The sequence below is a fragment of the Phallusia mammillata genome, chromosome 5 (genome assembly GCF_965637545.1).
Source record: "Phallusia mammillata chromosome 5, kaPhaMamm4.hap1.1, whole genome shotgun sequence".
NCBI lineage: Eukaryota > Metazoa > Chordata > Ascidiacea > Phlebobranchia > Ascidiidae > Phallusia > Phallusia mammillata.
Genome location: NC_137256.1, coordinates 5,109,812 through 5,127,944, shown reverse-complemented (window position 1 = coordinate 5,127,944; position 18,133 = coordinate 5,109,812). Strand labels below are relative to the sequence as shown.

At 36.7% G+C, this 18,133-nt stretch overlaps 3 protein-coding genes across 4 annotated transcripts; all 3 read right to left on the bottom strand.

Moving 5' to 3' along the window:
• Positions 1–21: 21 nt before the first annotated feature.
• On the bottom strand, positions 22–7,933 carry LOC145227726 (uncharacterized). The gene is made up of 11 exons (XM_080092624.1): positions 7,548–7,933; positions 7,336–7,398; positions 7,081–7,210; positions 6,914–7,004; positions 6,814–6,853; positions 3,937–4,037; positions 3,436–3,545; positions 3,285–3,363; positions 2,564–2,823; positions 1,451–1,665; positions 22–759 (listed from the first exon to the last, which is right to left on the bottom strand). The coding sequence occupies exons 1-11, from the start codon at positions 7,603–7,605 to the stop codon at positions 620–622; spliced, it is 1,287 nt and encodes a 428-aa protein (XP_079948750.1). The 5' UTR covers positions 7,606–7,933; the 3' UTR covers positions 22–619.
• A 2,686-nt stretch (positions 7,934–10,619) lies between these two features.
• On the bottom strand, positions 10,620–13,515 carry LOC145229045 (E3 ubiquitin-protein ligase RNF103-like). Of its 2 annotated transcripts, XM_080094299.1 has the most exons (6): positions 13,125–13,514; positions 12,865–13,021; positions 12,616–12,732; positions 12,433–12,537; positions 12,196–12,308; positions 10,620–12,066 (listed from the first exon to the last, which is right to left on the bottom strand). In XM_080094299.1, the coding sequence occupies exons 1-6, from the start codon at positions 13,205–13,207 to the stop codon at positions 10,761–10,763; spliced, it is 1,881 nt and encodes a 626-aa protein (XP_079950425.1). In that variant the 5' UTR covers positions 13,208–13,514; the 3' UTR covers positions 10,620–10,760. The 2 variants fall into 2 exon arrangements, with proteins under 2 accessions (XP_079950425.1, XP_079950426.1); XM_080094300.1 differs by lacking the exon at positions 12,616–12,732 and having other exon boundaries at positions 13,125–13,515.
• Positions 13,516–13,961: 446 nt separating this feature from the next.
• LOC145229044 (cilia- and flagella-associated protein 206-like) lies at positions 13,962–17,974 on the bottom strand. Its single transcript, XM_080094298.1, has 14 exons — positions 17,657–17,974; positions 17,421–17,593; positions 17,145–17,251; positions 16,917–17,075; positions 16,752–16,836; positions 16,565–16,694; positions 16,381–16,500; positions 16,210–16,313; positions 16,059–16,153; positions 15,759–15,908; positions 15,496–15,689; positions 14,914–15,054; positions 14,691–14,834; positions 13,962–14,552 (listed from the first exon to the last, which is right to left on the bottom strand). Exons 1-14 carry the CDS (start codon positions 17,957–17,959, stop codon positions 14,469–14,471), a joined length of 1,989 nt encoding a protein of 662 aa, XP_079950424.1. The 5' UTR covers positions 17,960–17,974; the 3' UTR covers positions 13,962–14,468.
• Positions 17,975–18,133: the final 159 nt, after the last annotated feature.

The window sequence follows — 18,133 nt, the reverse complement described above, 5'->3', positions numbered from 1 at the left end:
TCATAACAAATCGACATGATATGAAACTTTTGGAATCAGCAATACGTTATTGGTCCCTAGTGAGAGAAATATGTACATATTGCCACACATGAAAAGGTATAAAAACAGTACATACATGGCGATTAACATATGAAATACAATAAAACAGTCAGGAGAACACTAAATACTGTAGTTGCAACAAAAAGCGACAAGCATAGGTAAAGTTAAGGCCGCATAAAAAATCAAAATTTTCTTGAGTTTTAAGCTATAGCTTTCTTGGTATTTTGTTGGCAGTAAGTAAAAAGGAACTCCACACATAAATGATACCAAATAAATTGATTCTTTGCATGTAGTAGAGAAGCAGGGGGCATATGATATGTGATGTACAGGCTTGTTAAAAAAACAGCCATGCAATTACAAAATTGTTATCAAATAAATTGATTCTTTACATGTGGGGAAACAAGGGGCATATGATAGGTGATGTACTGGCTTGATAATAAAACAGTGATTCAATTAAAAAATGATTAATCAATTATATGAGACATACAAATCACAATAACTCTAGGATTGATACCCAAAACCGAAAAAAGGTCTGATACAGCGCATGTGTACATGACTTATCGATACAAAACCATACATCCTATTGTTGTTTACAATCGCCTTTGTTTTTCTTTCGCTCTCTGAGATAGGCTTCTTCCTCTTGTCGCATTCGAACTTCTTCCTCTGCCAAGCGCGCAAAGCCGGGACCGTACGTGATGTCATCCGGATCTACGTCACCAGCTGCGTAACAACAGATTCGCCCACCAAATGAGTAACACAGTACAAAACATTTAAAGTTCGTAATTTTAAACAATTCGTTGAGAAAGCGATTTGAATTTTTTGTGGTCAGAACTAGTGATGCACCGAACCCGCCTAAAAAGGTTCGGGCCGAAACCGAATATTCGGCCTTGAGGCCGAATCAGACCGAACCTAAAATCCCCATTCTTATGAATGTTTTTAACTGTAACTTGTGTTGTTGATGCGAGTGACCTCAATTATGACAAACCAAAATAACTTTCACAATGCATAAGCTTTGCTAAACTTGTAATATTTTGCAGACAACGTGGCTCGTAATTTATAAATACAACAAATAGTTAATTTATGATGTTTCGTATGGGCGAAAATGAAATTTAAGGCTTTAATTCCATACAACAAAAAAGTTCGGTTTCGGCCGAATTTTCAAAAAAGTTCGGGCCGAAACCGAAACATTGGAAAACAACGGATTCGGCCGAAATGTTTCGGCCAACCGAAACTTCGGTGCATCACTAGTCAAAACACAAAAGTTTACTTGAAGTAATACAATTTTTTTCGTGTTGAAATATCACGTGACAAATGATGTTTTTATGATACCACAAGGGGCAACGGGTTTAAAGGCACGAACTTTGGCTGTCTTTACTGCAACATGTCATGACTGCTGGACACGTCTGCTTACCTAATCGGGGATGTTCCTCAGACCTTGTCCGCGAATTTTCTTCGTAACGCCGTCGCTGTAAATCTCTCTGATTCATATCTTCGCCGTTGCGAGAGGAGCTTGAAGGGGGCGGTGGTCGTCGTGGTCGCTCGCTGTTTGTTCTTCGCTTTGGTCGCTCTTCTTCGAAACTAGGAGTAGTCTGTTGGCGAACAGTGTGTCGTCGATGGGAAGCAGGACTGCAAAATGTTTTTACAGCTTATTTTAAAGTCAACCATTGACAACAAAAAGTACTAGTTTGTTTGATATGAACTTGAGGTTGTAAAGCAGTGGTTCTCAACCTCATACCGATCGCGTACCACCTGACGACTTTTTTGTCAATCAGTAGCACCTAAACTAGTTTGAATGGATAGACCAAGAGTTATTCTTGACTGCACTAGCAAATTTATGAAACCAGCTAGGTTAGCAAATTCCTGGAAAACGTCAGAATACGGTTTATGTACAAAAACACAGGCTGTGTTGGGTCAGCTAATCTGACTTGAATCGAGTATATATTGCAAAATGATATTCGCGTACTACCTGAAAAGCCCTGACGTACCACTGCTGGTACGCGCAGCTTTGCAAGAGGTGCGCAAGCAAAACCGACAAATTGTTCGTCGCAGATGTAAGTTATAACTTGAGTTTAAAAAAATATATAGGCACAGAATCTTAACCACTTGTATATAATCAAAAAGTTTACGAAAGCTAAAGGTATTAATTGGTCAATTATGTTTGTCGAAGCGTAACAAGTCAAGTTATATTAAAAATGTCAAGCGCACACAGCCGTGCACTGAGGCATAATAAATGGCTTAATATAGAAAGGAAAATGTTACTACGTTGGAGTTTTGGCAACTCTTACCAAGTATCATATTAGAACAAATGAGATCAGACAATTTACATTATTAGTTTTCTTATCGTTAAAAATCGCGTTTTATTTGTTGCTTCCATAATCTGCCGACCGTTTTTTTTTTTTTTGTAACAACTGGATTTAAAAATCAAAATGTGTTTATTAGCAACAATAAAAAATTCGAATTTGTCATTTTTGTGGATGTGTTGTGATTTTACAATCCTAACTGTGACCATGTGAAGATTAGTAACCTGTCAGGCAAATCAGCTTCGATTGATTTCGGAACCGTCTCGTCTCTATCACGGCCGGACGGTTGCGGAGGTCGACGGGGTCCCGGGCGTTTTCCCTGCTCCCCAGGATGTCTGGAGGAAGAATGCTCCTCTGGACGGCCATGACTATGGTGACTGTCCGGTTGCCGCGAATGATGCTCATCTCGATGTCTTGAGGAGCTGGGTCGTGGCTCGTAACGCTCGTCTGGCCGATGATAACCCGGAGGTGGTTCACCACGAGGCTGCAAATCATCACATAAACAGATACAAATCATAGTACGGCAGGACTATTGAAAGCGTTTTATCAGCCGGTCACTAGCATCCATTATATGGCAAGGCGTAGGTTAAAAAAATCCAGCAGATTTGGTAATGCATTTTAGCGGTTTGATATAGCATTTGTAAAGAATATAACGGACATCATACGTAAAAAAACAAACATTTTTTTCTGAAAAGACAGGGTTGTAAGTAAACAGGTCAACACTTTTCAGTGTAAACTCTTAACAAACAAAAACTATTAATCACAAGGGATTAACTTACTATTTTAGGACGTAGGCTTTTGTTACAGCATATATAAAGCATATAACGGACGTACAAAACAAACACTCTAACCAGAACAATTCTAATGGTTGTAAGTTAACAGGTCAACAATTTTCGGGGGAATTCTTTATGAACAAAATATTTTGATCGAAAGGGATTATCTCACCATTTTTGTACGTTTGCTTTTGGAACGCTGCTGACGGTGCATCATCTCGGCTTCGTACATATCCCGTTCGTGAATGTATCTAAAAAATGGATGAACTACAACAGGTAAAACAAATCGCTATCAGGCATGAGCAGCGACGGGATCGGCTAACCTCGCAAGTTCTTCGTCTTGCATTTCCACAACGGTTTTAATGTTTTTGTGCCGCGCCTCCGTTCGTCGTAACCGCAACTTTTCCTCTTCTTGCAAACGCTTTGCGAGTTCCTGTTCACAAATAAACCTCTATTTAATGTCTTGTAACTATACATATGGCCGTTTACATATTTAGTTTTGCACCAAAAATAAATGAGTCACAAACTTTAAAATTTGGTCTCAATACGTCATTGCACACTCTCGTTGTCATCAAATTTACGTGGGCATGTGTATGACAAACATATGGGCTAAAATAATTTCCTATTACTGTCAACTGACGCGTGGGTGTACAAGACATGTGCGACAATAAAAATGTTATGTATAAATGTCAATAAAACTAAAATGGATTAACTTGAGTTAATTAAAAGACCCACATACAAGTTTATACAACAGAATTTTTTAGTGAACAAAAGGTGCACTTGTCTACTAAGAATTTAGTTTGACAGGATTTGTATTTACCAACCTCATCTGACATTTCTCTCATCCGGGAGTGGTCGCTGGGGGACATGTCAAGCTCGCTTAGCTTTTGTGCTAACTCATGGTCTGATCGTTTCTGCCGCAATTCTTTTATAAAAAAATGTGACATATATGTTTTATCACATTGCAGCTAAAGTATAGTACATCAATCACCTAAATTAGTCAGTTTTTTTGCAAAATTTTGTAATGGTTTGCATCGTTTGAAAATACAGAATGCTAAAAAATATGCAGTCAAAACAAAATGAGTTGATTTAAATTACTTCCTGTGTGAGGTTCTGTGGTGCTTAGCATATCACATAGGTATGAAATGATTTTAAATCACAAATGAAACAAACAAGCCATATAAAATCCTGTTGTACCAATAAGTGTGTTGTTCTATAAATACACCATAACAGTTTGTAGTCACATTTAACCACACTGCCTATAATACTCATCAAAAAAGACATTTAACTGTATTATCCCCTTTGAAATTGTATGTAATGGGAAAAACGGAAAAACACAAACCGCCTCAGCAACGCAACACACCTCTCAGATGAACCAACCAACATAAGGGTCTTGTGTGGTTTAACTGCAACATACCTGTATCCGTTTTTATTCTTTTACATTTTTATCTTTTTACATCGTGATTTATTTGTTTCCTGTTTAGGACTGACGATGCCATATATTTGGGCGAAATCGATTTCCAAAGTGTTTCGCATAAGAAATATACAGACTGATTTAAGTGTGTGCTGAATTTGTCAGCTAATTAATGTTAATGTGTATGTAATGGGGTTCGCTAGTTCCATGAAATATGATTTGACTTTTTGAACACGAACTAAACAATTTCTTTTTTTACAAAGCCACAACCAAAAATAATTTCAATTGAATGATCTGCACCTAAACTAGAAAAGTGGGTTTCTGATATACTTCCTTTTTATATATTCTATATGATATTTACCAATTTACTACACTATACACAATTTTATCTACATACATGATTGTTTTTGCAAGCAAAAACGAATGGGTCCCCACACGGGTGTTTATGCGGATTTACGGTAAACCTATGTGGCGGTTATTTTTATATTCTTAAGGACAAATTTTTCACAAAGCATCAACTTAACTTTAAAAGTTCTTTTCCGTATCCCTTTAGCATCATTATTGTCATTTAATTACAAAAAATCGGTGAAAAAAGAACGGGGAAAATACATTCAATTTAATCTCTTGCTTTGACCTTGATATTGTGGTTCAAGTTCAGTTTTTAAACACAAATTTTCCTAGAAAGCCTTAACTGTTGTATTAGACACTATATAAAAAAGTCGTTTGCTACAAAGGTATACATAACAACTTGTTTTTCACTTAACTTTGTTTCGCAAAAACGACCGTTTAATCACCTTTTGACACTGTTTTTAATAGCATGCAGTCCTTAGTGTTCAACAATACCGTTCGGCCTAATTTATACATGACTTAAGTACTGATTCTTGAACTGATTTGTCAAAAATAAAGAAGATACATTATGACGAAAAATTCGTAACGGTGTTGTAATGCCTACAAGTTGACCTTTAGTGACCCGTGGTTATGAGACGGTCAAGCTGACAACGAGAATTTAAAGACCATTTATCACGGCGTTCGAAACAGTCAAGTTTATTAAATTTCATATTTATGTTGATCAACGATGTTTTGCCTGACATAAACGAAACCGAAGTACGTTTATCGAGTTTAAACTACGTCTTAGGTGTAAAACCTTCGCCAAAACTGAAAATGCGCGTAATAACTCAATCAGCATTGCTGCACAAAAAAACTGATTACTAATCACCAAAACGACTGTCTCGTAAAACGTCTGTCCAGACGTCAAGCTGAGCACTCCCGCTCTGCCACCTTAATCGTAAACCAGTGAATTCCACCCTTGGGACTTATACCTGACTGATAGCGTACACATATTATGGGTTGTAAAGGTAACTGGCAAAATTTTAAATACTAAACGAATACCCTGCTTAAACAATTGTTAACTTTTTCAAATATTTCTGCACCATAGGGCATGCATTTCTGCCTTAAAACTAAAACCGATTATTTCGGGGTTTAAAGGGTAAAAAATGGGTGAATCCGAAAAAAAGATACAAAATTCTTTAAAAAACTTTACATTGCACCAAACAACAAAGCATGAAACTCCAAGATGCTGTACTGTAGTCAGTACAGCCGTTTAAAAAAAATACGTTTTGGGGGCCTGTGGGTGAACCGCTGGGTCAATCGGGGTCAAACTTCAGGAGGATCAAATTTGGATTATTAAATAACATCTCTGTAAATTTAAATCAATTTAAAGCACTCTTTCTTGACCAAACGCGTCTCACAAACCAGCGTTAGACAGAAAAAAGAAAAAAAAATACGGACAAAAACAATATGTGTCCCCTTCATGGAAGGGGACCCATAATTAACTTAATATATTGTATTTTAAACCTTTAGAAAATATTTTTTAAATTTGAAGCACAAAATTTTATGTTGTAAAACGGGCTCCTCTAAAATACGCAATCTACTTATAAAACGTATGCAACTTTTAAAAATGTTGACTGTTATGGCTTTTAGGGTCTGGGTGAGGGTTTATAATAAAAATAACACTATAATTTAGTTTTAGATGCCCAGTTTAGGCTTAATATTCACATGTGTGTTGAGAGTGGTACTAAATACCTATAGTGCCGCATGTTAACACTTGTAAGAAAATTAAGCCCAAAAGGTATCTGAGATTAAACTATATAGTTATTTGTATTAAAAACCTTCACCCTGGCCCTAATAGCCCTAAACCGTCAACATCTTAGTTAGTTTTTTTTAGTAGATTGCGTATAGATTGCATATTTTAGAGTAGCCCTTGTAAAACTATAATTTGTCTACATACCTCTTCTTCTGTCCCGCTCTCTTATCATCATAGCAATTTCCTACACATACACAAATTTAAACATAACAATACATTTTTGATTCTGAAAACAAAAATTTACATTGTCCTTAGCCTCGCGCTCCTTTCTCTCCCTCTCTTCTAATATCAACTTTTTTTGAACATCTTCTGCTAATTGCTCGTCCATTTCTTTTCTAATGTTTCAATAAAAACAGAAAAAATGTTTTTATTCAATAAATAAAAATAGCATATACAGATATTGATGCTTACAATTGTTCTTGTTCATCCAAAGTTAGGATTCTTGCTTTTCTGTCCTCTTCATCTTGAAGTTCTTTCGCAGTCTTGATGTCACCCATAACTCTTCTTCTTTCACTGACATTATTCTCAAAATGATGTTCAACTACAACGTACACCCCAAAAAAGATTTCGTTAAACACAAATTTACAATAAATCGATTGAATTTGGTCTTGCATATTAACACAGGTCATAAAAATTTGAAAACAAATAGTTTTAAATTCATATTACTTTCTCTTTCCTGTAGATAATGTGCAAGTGCTCCATCTTCAATAACTCTGTATTCCACAACAGCTGCAAGTATACAAGCAGATTACCAAACGGGTGAAACAAGGTTAAGCTTCTATTATTACACAATTTGTCATGTTGTCAGGGGCACAAATACTTAAACTGATTAACATTTGTATTTCATATATCGTTGGATAGAAGATACAACAACTTGCCTTCGTTTACAGGTCGTAAGTTCTTGGTTTCAATCGCCTGATCCATTCGCGAGGCCATGATTAACTACTTTTCTAAATAAGGAACCAGCATTTGTGTGTGTAGTGCAGTGGTTCCCAAACTTTTTTCTTTTAAGGCGCATTTTAGAAAAAACAAAAATTATTTGGCGCACTTCCAACATTTGAATAAATTTTTTAGCTGACAAAGGCACTAACTATGAGGTCATAAAGCCGCTATACAGGTCACTCTCATAGTTAAATAGCATCTCAGAGACGTGGAGCATGTTGGCCTAGTGGTCTAAGCACCTGGTACTACTACTCTACTTGATTGATTTTAATTTCAATATTTTTTGCGGCACACCTAATGACATCTCGGCGCATAGTTTGTGAACCACTGGTGTAGTGGAAAGTTTTGTTATTCTTGACCAAAATTGCATGGAACGAAACAAACGGAGAAGACAGCCATTTACGGAATTGGCGGAATAGTCGGAAAGGCAAAACGGAAGAATTCTTAATTGATTATTTAAATTTAAAAGGTAAAAACACCACTAAAAACGTTGTGAATATAAAAATTTCTGGAAAAGTCGAATCAAAGTGTATAGCTATAAAGTCTGTTTCAAATAATTTGAAAAATGGTAATCAACCTTAAATATATTATCTGTGAATGTAGTAAACGGTACATAAACAAACAAACAAACAGAAAATGTCTCCTGAGTGTCAATATAAAGCATCCATATTACCATTTTGCATAACATTTCCTTTGTTGAATGATATGGTATGCAACACGTGTAACAACCGTTTGACCCAACGATAGTTATGACGTTGATTTACACAAACCACGACGCTGATTTCGGCAAGGATTGTTTTGCCGCTGTTGGTTGTTAACAGTAAGATATACCGGAATCAGACGCATTAATACTACACGCATACGAGAACAGTCCGATGTTAATTAAACAAACCAAAGAAGTTACACTTAGCAAACTTACACCAGGTGCAATTGGAAGAAAGGGTCCCGAAAAAATCCTTTTTGTTACATCGTTTCATTTGTCTTTGATTGATCTTTTGACTACAGGACCGGATAAGATTTTTCAAAGAAAAAGTCAGGCCGGTTCAAGTCAAATTATAATTGCATTATCGCTATTAGTTTTTTCATTGAACGGTTTCGCAAAACAACAATGACACCAAAAAACAGAGGTTGTCGTGTTAAGTGTTTTTGTATGATGTTTTTATACTGGGCATGTTCTGCTGTACCGACCGAAAACCTGAAGGGGTAGAACGGTTTATGTAAAACGGTAGGGCGGGTGGGTAAACCCGCTAATTTGGCTGGCTGATGGAAACCCGCCTAAACAAAACCACCAGTGCAGTTCCTCGGCACGTGTTCTGTAGGCCGGGGTGTCCCGAGGACAGTCAGCAACTGGGTGGGGCAAATGTTTCGGCAGCTGCTATTGCGCATTTCCTACACTTTCTTCGTTAGATCGGATGGTGGATATCTCAGATAGTGGTTTCCCAGCAGATTCGTATACGTCATGTAGACGTCGAATTGTTGTCACGACCAGTGGTCGCAAATTGGTACATTTTTGGTGAAAATGCAAATTCAAAAGATTCAAAAGAATTCAAAGACATAACGTTCCCAAATTGAGACGTGTTTACGTTGACGTCGAAACTTATTCGTTTTATCTACTAGACTAGTAGATACTAGTAACTAGTGGTCGAAACCTGGTACATTATTGGTCGAAAGTGCAAACGTAAAAGATGTCGATACGGTCCAAAATTAAGACGTATTTAGCTGGACGTCATATTGACGTTGAAATTCATTCATTGATTCTCTTTCGGATGCCTATTCTGCATCGATTTTTAGTCGAAAACTCATGTCCAAAAGACGCTTGTTCTCGCCTATCGACGTCCATTTTTCGTCTGTACAAGACGTCAAATAGTCTTCGTAAGTAGTCCACCAGCTTCCAGTTAAAAATATTTAATAAAAGGAAACGAAGATGTGTGAAAAGAACGCGAAAAGGTAAAATGAACAACACCACTGTTCCAGTTTTTTGCTGGAACCCCACATGCAAAGTTCAAGCGGGCGAACTTGAATTGGAGGACAAGCGACCTCGTTTTCTAGCAGGCACATGTTTCAAGTAACCACCAACGTCCCTTGCCACCTCCAGCACACTTGGATGGAGTACCCGCACTGCCTCCGCCAAAAAAGGTTTTGTGAAAAAAACAAGCAAATCTATAAGATACAATATGTGCAACAACGCACGAGAAAGTAGGTCAATTTTAAAATGGGGAACACAGTAGGTAAAAATTGACCAAATATGTACGTCAAAAATACGTCCAAACTTTGACGCTCTGGTTTGGTCTGATAGTTACCAAAACTGGACGTCTAATAAACGAAGTTATTACAGACAACAACCGAACGTCGAAATTCGTCGATTCGACGTCGCGACGACATTTCGACATCCATTCGACGTCGATAGGACGTCGTATGTCCGCTAGGTTGCTGTGGAATATGCTGCACTATACCCTTTCCGATTGTTTATGAAAAATAAAGTTCATGTGTAGGAATGTTTTTTTAATGTGACATTTTTACAAACCGTGCCACTTAATGTGTAAAAAGGGCACGTGAAAAGAGAGGCCTCTCGTGAAAACGCTCATCGTTCCCGCAGACAATATTTTTAGAAAACGGTGATTCTCGTTGGGGGTAACTTAAATTTGAGACGGTGCGGGCCCTGTCGTGATATACAGTAAAAGGGTTTATAATTTTGAATTTTTAACTTGAAGGCGGCAAAAAACCCAGGACTCTACATCGATTCATGAAGACTGATGAGTTTGAAGGTAACAAATTTTCAGTATTATATTAAATGTTGGTTCCTTATCAATGCCGGACCCAACAAGTCGGTAACGCAAAAAACTTTGCCGCGCCTAAACTAGGTTATCTTAAACATGTTATATTAGTCAACATGTTAACAGAGTCATTATCCGTACAAACTCAGTTGAAGGTAACGATGCACTTTTAGTGATCTTTTTTTACCTTTCTGATCAAAAAATACATAAATACGTTAAGCAACATAGGTGAACAACCATTGCGAAAATATTTATATTTCGGGTTTCCAATACTTTTTGAAGCATCATAGATAAATGTGCACCGCAAAACACTATATTACATCATCAAAAGTATCATAATTAAAGCTTTATGACAATTTGCATGTTTTCTATCGTTTACTTGGCCTTAAATGCCGGCCAACGACAAACAGGACAACAGTGTTTATCATTGTACAACCACTCTTGAATGCAACTATTGTGAAACACATGACTACAAGGAAGGCCGCAAACCAATACGCGACACCTGAAATGATCCAAGCATATGGCACATGAGGTGTCTCTCCTCATATTTTTGGGGGGACCCTTTGTTCTTTTTAGTCGTGGACTTCTTCCCCGCAGGCAAGTGCGAATCGATCTAAGTATTCCATGTGATAAAGTTGGTGTTTGTCTTGGGCTGGATGGAAAACAAGGTCTTCCTCTTTCTTGGTTTGGTTCATTGGAACGTACTGGAGACACTGATGATGTTCTGTCAGATAGACATCTGTCATTTTCTGGAGCATCAGAACTATTAGCAATTGGAGAGTACTCCCAAACAGGCAGTTCATCAATGTAATCATTAGGAATAAGAGGTTGTAGCCATAGTTCAGGTGTGGCCAGTCTTTGTATCCAGCGATGAGAAATATCATTTGTCCCTTGGGCATCATTGTCCAGCAGCAATTCTGTAAGTTCATATTCATGTTCGTAGGAAATTAGGCCCAACCTTTGTAGAGCAATAAACGCAAAGTTAAAAAATACAATAAACCCAGTGAGAAAAAGGTAAGGCATTTGCATAGCCCTTATCACACCAGAGCGAATGAAAGCTGCAACATCTGTTGAATTTGCTTTTTGTAAAATTCCTGTGAAATTTTCTATGAGTTCATTTAAAGGTTGAAAATGTACACTTGAAAACAACAACCATGCACCAAGCAAAACAATATTGTAGGCAAGTAAGGATTTTAACACCGCAAATCCGCGAGACACAACATAACCTTGACAGGTGAAAATGGATAAAGCACCCAATACATTGCACATGTACACACTGAATGTAAAAAATAGATTTATGTCAGGATTAAGCATCATTAAATACATTGATAAATGGGAAAATGTCATGTGTTCTGCAGTTTTGTTCCCATATAGAAACTCAGTTTTATGTGTTTTAAAATGTACAATAGAGTTTGAAACAAAAGTATCTGGTGATAATAAACTATTTACATCAACACTATCAGCAGAAAAATCTAATTTGCCCACTGAAATTTTGCCAAAGTGAAGTTGCAAGGAACCAAAAACAGCAGGAGTCAATTTTGCTGCCGAAATGTACAAAACTTGAATGTGATTCTTGTCAGGCTTTTTGTTTACCAAGCTATGTTTAAAATCTGACAAACTTGAGGACACTTCCAACTTTTGATTGAAAATTGTGTTGATCCATTTGAAAGCAGAACCACAACTAAAAACCAAAAGATAGTTTTTTACTATCAAACCATACTTTTTCCTATTTAGACACAAAAATGTTTAATTTAGGTTAAAGGTAAGATACATTGCTAACAATAAATCACAAATTTTGAACACCACTTACTTTGTTGGAAGAGTTAAAGTGTGTAGATGAAGCTTATGATAACCGCCATAATGGTAGCCAAGAATTAGTTGGGAAGTCAAAAAAGATCTTGATTCACATAAATCAGGTGAATCCTAAAATTAGTCACATTATTTAAAAAAGTTTAACCGAAAGCAATACATCATTAGCTTCAGCAATGGATTTAGTTTATTTTTAAAGTCCAACGGCTATGTCTAGGTGATGACTTGTACCAAATACCTTGCAGAATATCTGTCCTGCATTGACCCCTATCATTGCCGTTCTTTTAATCAGCTTTTTCCATTCTAAAGGTGAAATGTTTCCATTGTTGTCCTCGGTAATTACCTGCATAAATCAATCCGTGTTACAAATTAGGTGCAGGAATTAAACATATATATTTGGTAAATCTAATATTATACAGACCTGCACAAGCCAAACATCTCCAGCTTTGTTCAAGCTTTCATCAAGTTCACTGCTTGTGTAAAATCTTGTGCTTTCAGGCTGGTTTTCATCAACAAACTGGGCAAATGTGACTTTTTCCTACAGTATGTCTTAAATTTTATGCTTTTGGACATTTGTTGAAACATTTATCATAAATAAACACCGTTTCAGACTAAATGTATATCTGCAAATATATTTACTTTGTAGAAAATATTGGTCCAAAATCGTTACCTTAGTCACTGAGCCGGATGCCAAAATCAAGTCTGTAAGATCATTTTTCTCAACAGCTTGATTATAGCTAATTCCCCTTGAGTGTAAAAGCCAGCGAAGTTGCTTTACACTGAGGGACAGAGGATCGATCAGTGAAGTCACAATATGTGGACCATTCCTGCAATAATTTGTGTATGCATCAAGAACTTGTATCAAGAATCATATGGTTTTATGAAACAAATTTTCAGACATTACATACTTCCGTTAGCAGGTATACTCACCATGCAAAGAAATCAAGCACAAAAAACACCAACAGCAGTGCTATAAAGTATGACAGGAATAAGAATAATTTGAGGAAAAACATTTCCCACGTTTTCTAGATATGTGTATGTCCACACTAGGCCACATTAGCCACGTTTTAACAATACATTCTTTTCTAACATGTTTGCAAATATCTGCGTGACAATTATAAGTCTTGCAAGTAGCAATTGTGAATATGAATTGCAATTGTAAACGTGTTCTGAGTCTGAACTTCGGTTAAACAAACACGAATATTTTGGTTTTTACCATCTATTACTGTTTTAAAGTTAGTGTTAACTAACGCAGTTGTCTTTCAAATCATATAATGACTGGCTTTGTACCTAGCTCATAACCGCTTCCTCTTTCTTCACACGAACTCTACAGCAGTTGTGTGACAGAGAGTCAGAGACGATTCTGCAATGTTTACCAATGTTTATAACGTCACGGTTTGTCGATTTTCTATTACGTCATATTGGTCAGCTGGTTTTGGGTAGCAATTAACCAAGGGGCCATTTGGGCGATTGAGTTGATTTGTGAATAACCTACAATACAGTGTAGTTATGTATGTAACATTCCGTCCCTGTAACTATAAAAGTGGTAAGAAATCCAATACAGCCAGCTGTTGGTGTCAATCTGATGACGCAATTTCTTCCACGTTCGCAGTTTTACGACTACTGTTTGTCGACCTCACGTAATATCAGATACAATAACAACTTTTTTACCGGATCAGTTGTTGTTGTTTGTGCAATAAAAGCCCAACGAAAACGATATTTGTGAAGCAGTGCACCTGTCACATATTACACCCTTTACTTATCGCAAAGGCTTTTTTATTGCTTTAACAAATATGCCCAAATCGGAACGCAACACTTTAACAGTACAATAATTTGCCAGAATTGGCACAAATAGTGTGTCAGCAACAACAGATCAAACTTTCAGCTTAAAAACATCATGCAATCTTTGGGATTTTGGGGCGCTTGAGTTTTTCCGACGCACAACATTGTGAGTTTGAAAGTGTGACACTAATTTGACGATGGTACGACATATGCGCAGCCAACACGGACAAGCATTGGTTTGATGGTACGGCACATGAACACCCAACAGAAATGTCCATTTCAAAATGTAAACGAAATTGTATAATTTATTTGCTTGTTTTGGGGTTTCGATGTTGGGTGAATTTAATATTTCCTTTCCATTGTGTCAGTGGCGTTATATCGCAGTGATTCGCCACCGCTATCGACAAAAAGTATCAGTAAATTCAAGTTGGTTTGTTTTGAAAAATAAAGAGATTTTTTTGTTGTCAGTTGTAATTTGAAGATAAATTTACTTCATATTTCATCAACGTCTCGCGTCAAATCAACCTTTACCATTGTACGAATGCCTCGGATTCCACGTAATCCGGCAAGAAAAACCTAAAAATACAAAATTCGTTGGCACCGATAATGCAGCTATCAGTTACCGCTCAAATACAGTTGCCAAATTCTAAAAAAAAAACGGATTATAATTTTAATTTATTAGACTAGGTGTTTATTACTGATTGTTGCACTTACCTGTGGTTTGGGTACATTACTTTGGCCTGTGGTTTTAGTTTGAGAAATTTGATCTTTAGGAAGGTAGACCTGGGTGGCGTTTTGTCGACGTAAGTTGCTTAAGTTGGTTTGCGAAGATTTCGTTATCTTGGAACGAAGATTGGCCTGCCAGTAGAAACGTGTAAATAATTCCAACTATTTAAAAACACAACCGCGATATCTGCAATAGTTGTTTACTAATTACCAGTTTTAGTGCCTTGCGCCGTAACTCCCATTCATTCCACTCATAGTCCTTAACAATATTTTCTTCAAGAATGTGAGTGTCCGTTTGAGTTCCACTGTCAGATTTGGTAACTGGCTTTTCAATTAACTTACCACCTTCTCCCTGCAAAAAAACATTCTTTACTTTAGTCCAAGAAGAAGCAACTAGGCTACTTGTGTGTGTAAGAAGATTGGATTGCCCTAAACTAGAGTCAGAAACACCTGGTACGCACGATTTGAGTGCTGATTATTACACACTTTTTGATAAAAGTCAAACTTTTGCAGTTTTTTGTTAAGATAAACATAAATTTTAAAACTGGGATCAGCCCCGAAGCGTTAACGCAGATCAGCGATCACGGCACACTCATATACAATTCATAATACGCCAAGCCAATTGAGAGTATTATAACGAAAATCAACCGGCCACTAAGCATGACTACATTTGGCCACACTTGCTCTTAAATACATGGGCAAAGTAAATAGTGAGTGTAGGTTTCTTGCAAAGGGCAAAAAACCTGCCAACGTTTCATTATTAAAATTATAGTGGCGTTACGTTTAAACGTACCTGTGAATATGGTGAAATAGCCGCAAACTGCTGATGCAACTCAAGCAGCTGAATCAACTCTGGTGACTTTTTAGCAGCTTCACCAACAAGTGTAATATACTCTTCTGGATTTCGGGCAAATTCATATGCTGCAGCTTTGGAGCTAAACACGTACAGCTTTTCCTGGTATTGCATGATTCCAATATCAGGATTTCCTAAAAAGGAGTAACATACATCAAGGAGTCATGTAAATATTGACCACACAAATAATCCTTGGTATTTACCAGGCAATAGCAATCTGTCATATTTGACAATTGCATATCCACAACATCCTCTGTATTGTAGAAGTAATCTGTCATAATTTTTGGTTGTCTCTGGGAACAACCACTGTATCGCAGGGTTGTCTTTAAAGTCTGCTGGATCCACCCGATTTCCTATTTTTGTGTATAAGTTTACAAAATCATAAGGCTCAATTGTGCAACTACCTTTGCACAAGAAATTAATTCTTATCTTTTGCAATAATTACTTTACAAGTTCAAAAGTTTTTTCAACAATGGATGTAACATATGACGAAACCCACCCACCCATGGTCTCTAAAATCCTTTGTTCATCTGTTTTTACTTCCAGGTTCTGTATGTGTGGTGCAACCAGTTCTTCGGGAAACATGTCCCGCTGAGTCCTTTAAAATATCATTGCTACAATAATGAAATTTTGAAAGTTTTACAATCATCTTACCTCGTAAAAGGTTCAATGCTAGCTAAAATATTGCTCAACACACTGAGAAGAACCATTTCATCTTGAAAACATGTCCACAAGTGTGAAATGCTGATGAATTGAGGCTACAACAGATAAATAATCACAATTTGCAAACAAAACAATCAATACCTGTATACGAGTTGTACTTACATAGACTTGTGCTGTGGGGACTGCAGTTTTTGACTGAACAGTTTGTTGAAGTTGTTCCATTCTTGCGCTAAGTTGGTTTACTAACATTTCAACTTGTTGTGCACATCCAATAATGTCATTCTTTGACAAAATATTCATATTTTAAAAGCATCGTTAGGAAAAATCTGTGCATCACTAAACCTACCAGCAAAATTCTTAAAAATGCTTCATGTTGTCTGACATTTATTAGGGAATCCTTTAACAGCTGAATTGGAAATTCACTTGGTGAAGGAAGGGGGTCATGCTGTTGCAAGGATTCTACCAAGGTTGTGTACCTGTTTGTAACAAATGGTATGGTAATGGTGCTATTTTGATCGCACAGTTATACCTACCTAAATGCTGCTTGCTGGCTGTTTTGAATTTCAATGTCAACATTTTGTGTTGTAGCTGGTATTGCTTCATTCAAAATTCCAGGCACTACACAGCGATGCAATTTAGATAAAATAATCTGCAGTTTATGGTACATATTTGGAATTGCATTGCACTAAACAACTTACAATCATCAATTCCTTCTCCACCCTTTCCACATTCCTTGTTAAACAGTCTGATTCCAGAAACAATTAAAGTCAATTCCTGAAGCTGCCTTTCTTTGTCTCTTTTTGTAAGAGACATAAAAGTTCCAAGTTCAGTTTGTGGGAAAACACTCTGCAGTGCAGCTGTTGAGAGTTGTAGTGAATATTATTTATTAAAAAATAAATTCTTATTATTATATATACTTCAGTTACCAGTAGCTTCTCGAACCACAGCAATGTCCGTGGGTGAACCAAGCCCAGATCTTAAGAGCACATAGGAAACAATTTTGCGATACAAACTTTCCAATTCTTCTCTTGTTCTAAACGAAAAACAATCAAGCGGTGTAAATCATAAGTCAAGTCATCAATTGTTGTTTAATTCTTAAACAAAAAAATTTGTGGACATAAGATTTGACAAAACAATTTCGCACCAAGTTTTAATTTGTTGGCAAACTTAGTGATGTGCTACATTTTTTTAATTAATGGTACCTTGCTCTGCTGTCAGTTATTTCCCTTGTTACAGGAGTCAACCTTGCATCTAATACTCTTCGATGTTCATCAAGAAACTCACGGCGACTTGTATAATTCATGTCAAAGTAAACTTGCATTTTTATGGTGTCAAGACTTGGTGATCTCACATCAATCAATCTCTCTACACAGTACTGAAGAACACAAAAACAAGGTATTAAAGAATTGCCTAAGATTAGCATTAAAATATTCGTTACCTTGATTAACTTTTGAACATCGTCCTTCGTTAACGTTCTGTCAACATTAAACTCATTCCGAGGGTCCAAGACCACAGCTTTGACCATAAATGCTACTAATGTTTCCGATAGACTGTGTCCCTTGCTCGCACATTCTTGCACTATTTCTCTGATAATATTTTTTATCACGCTTTCTGCTTGAGCTCGGGACATGATTAATTGATGTGCTGAAGTTTCAGATTTTTTCAGTAAACTAATTCGAATTTTACAGTGGAGGCCTAGATTTAATGCGCTGTGCTTATTGCCATAGCAATAAGAGTACATTAGTCATTGTGAAAATAAAGATAAATCACATAGATATGTTAGAAGCTCATTCCTTTTGGAAGTGTAAAATTATATTGCTGGCGTTCCAAATACAATTAATTGCTGACATCAGCAAGGGTTTTGTTTCTCTTTTTAATGAACAAGATGGGCGAGATAAGAATTTCGCGCGCTACA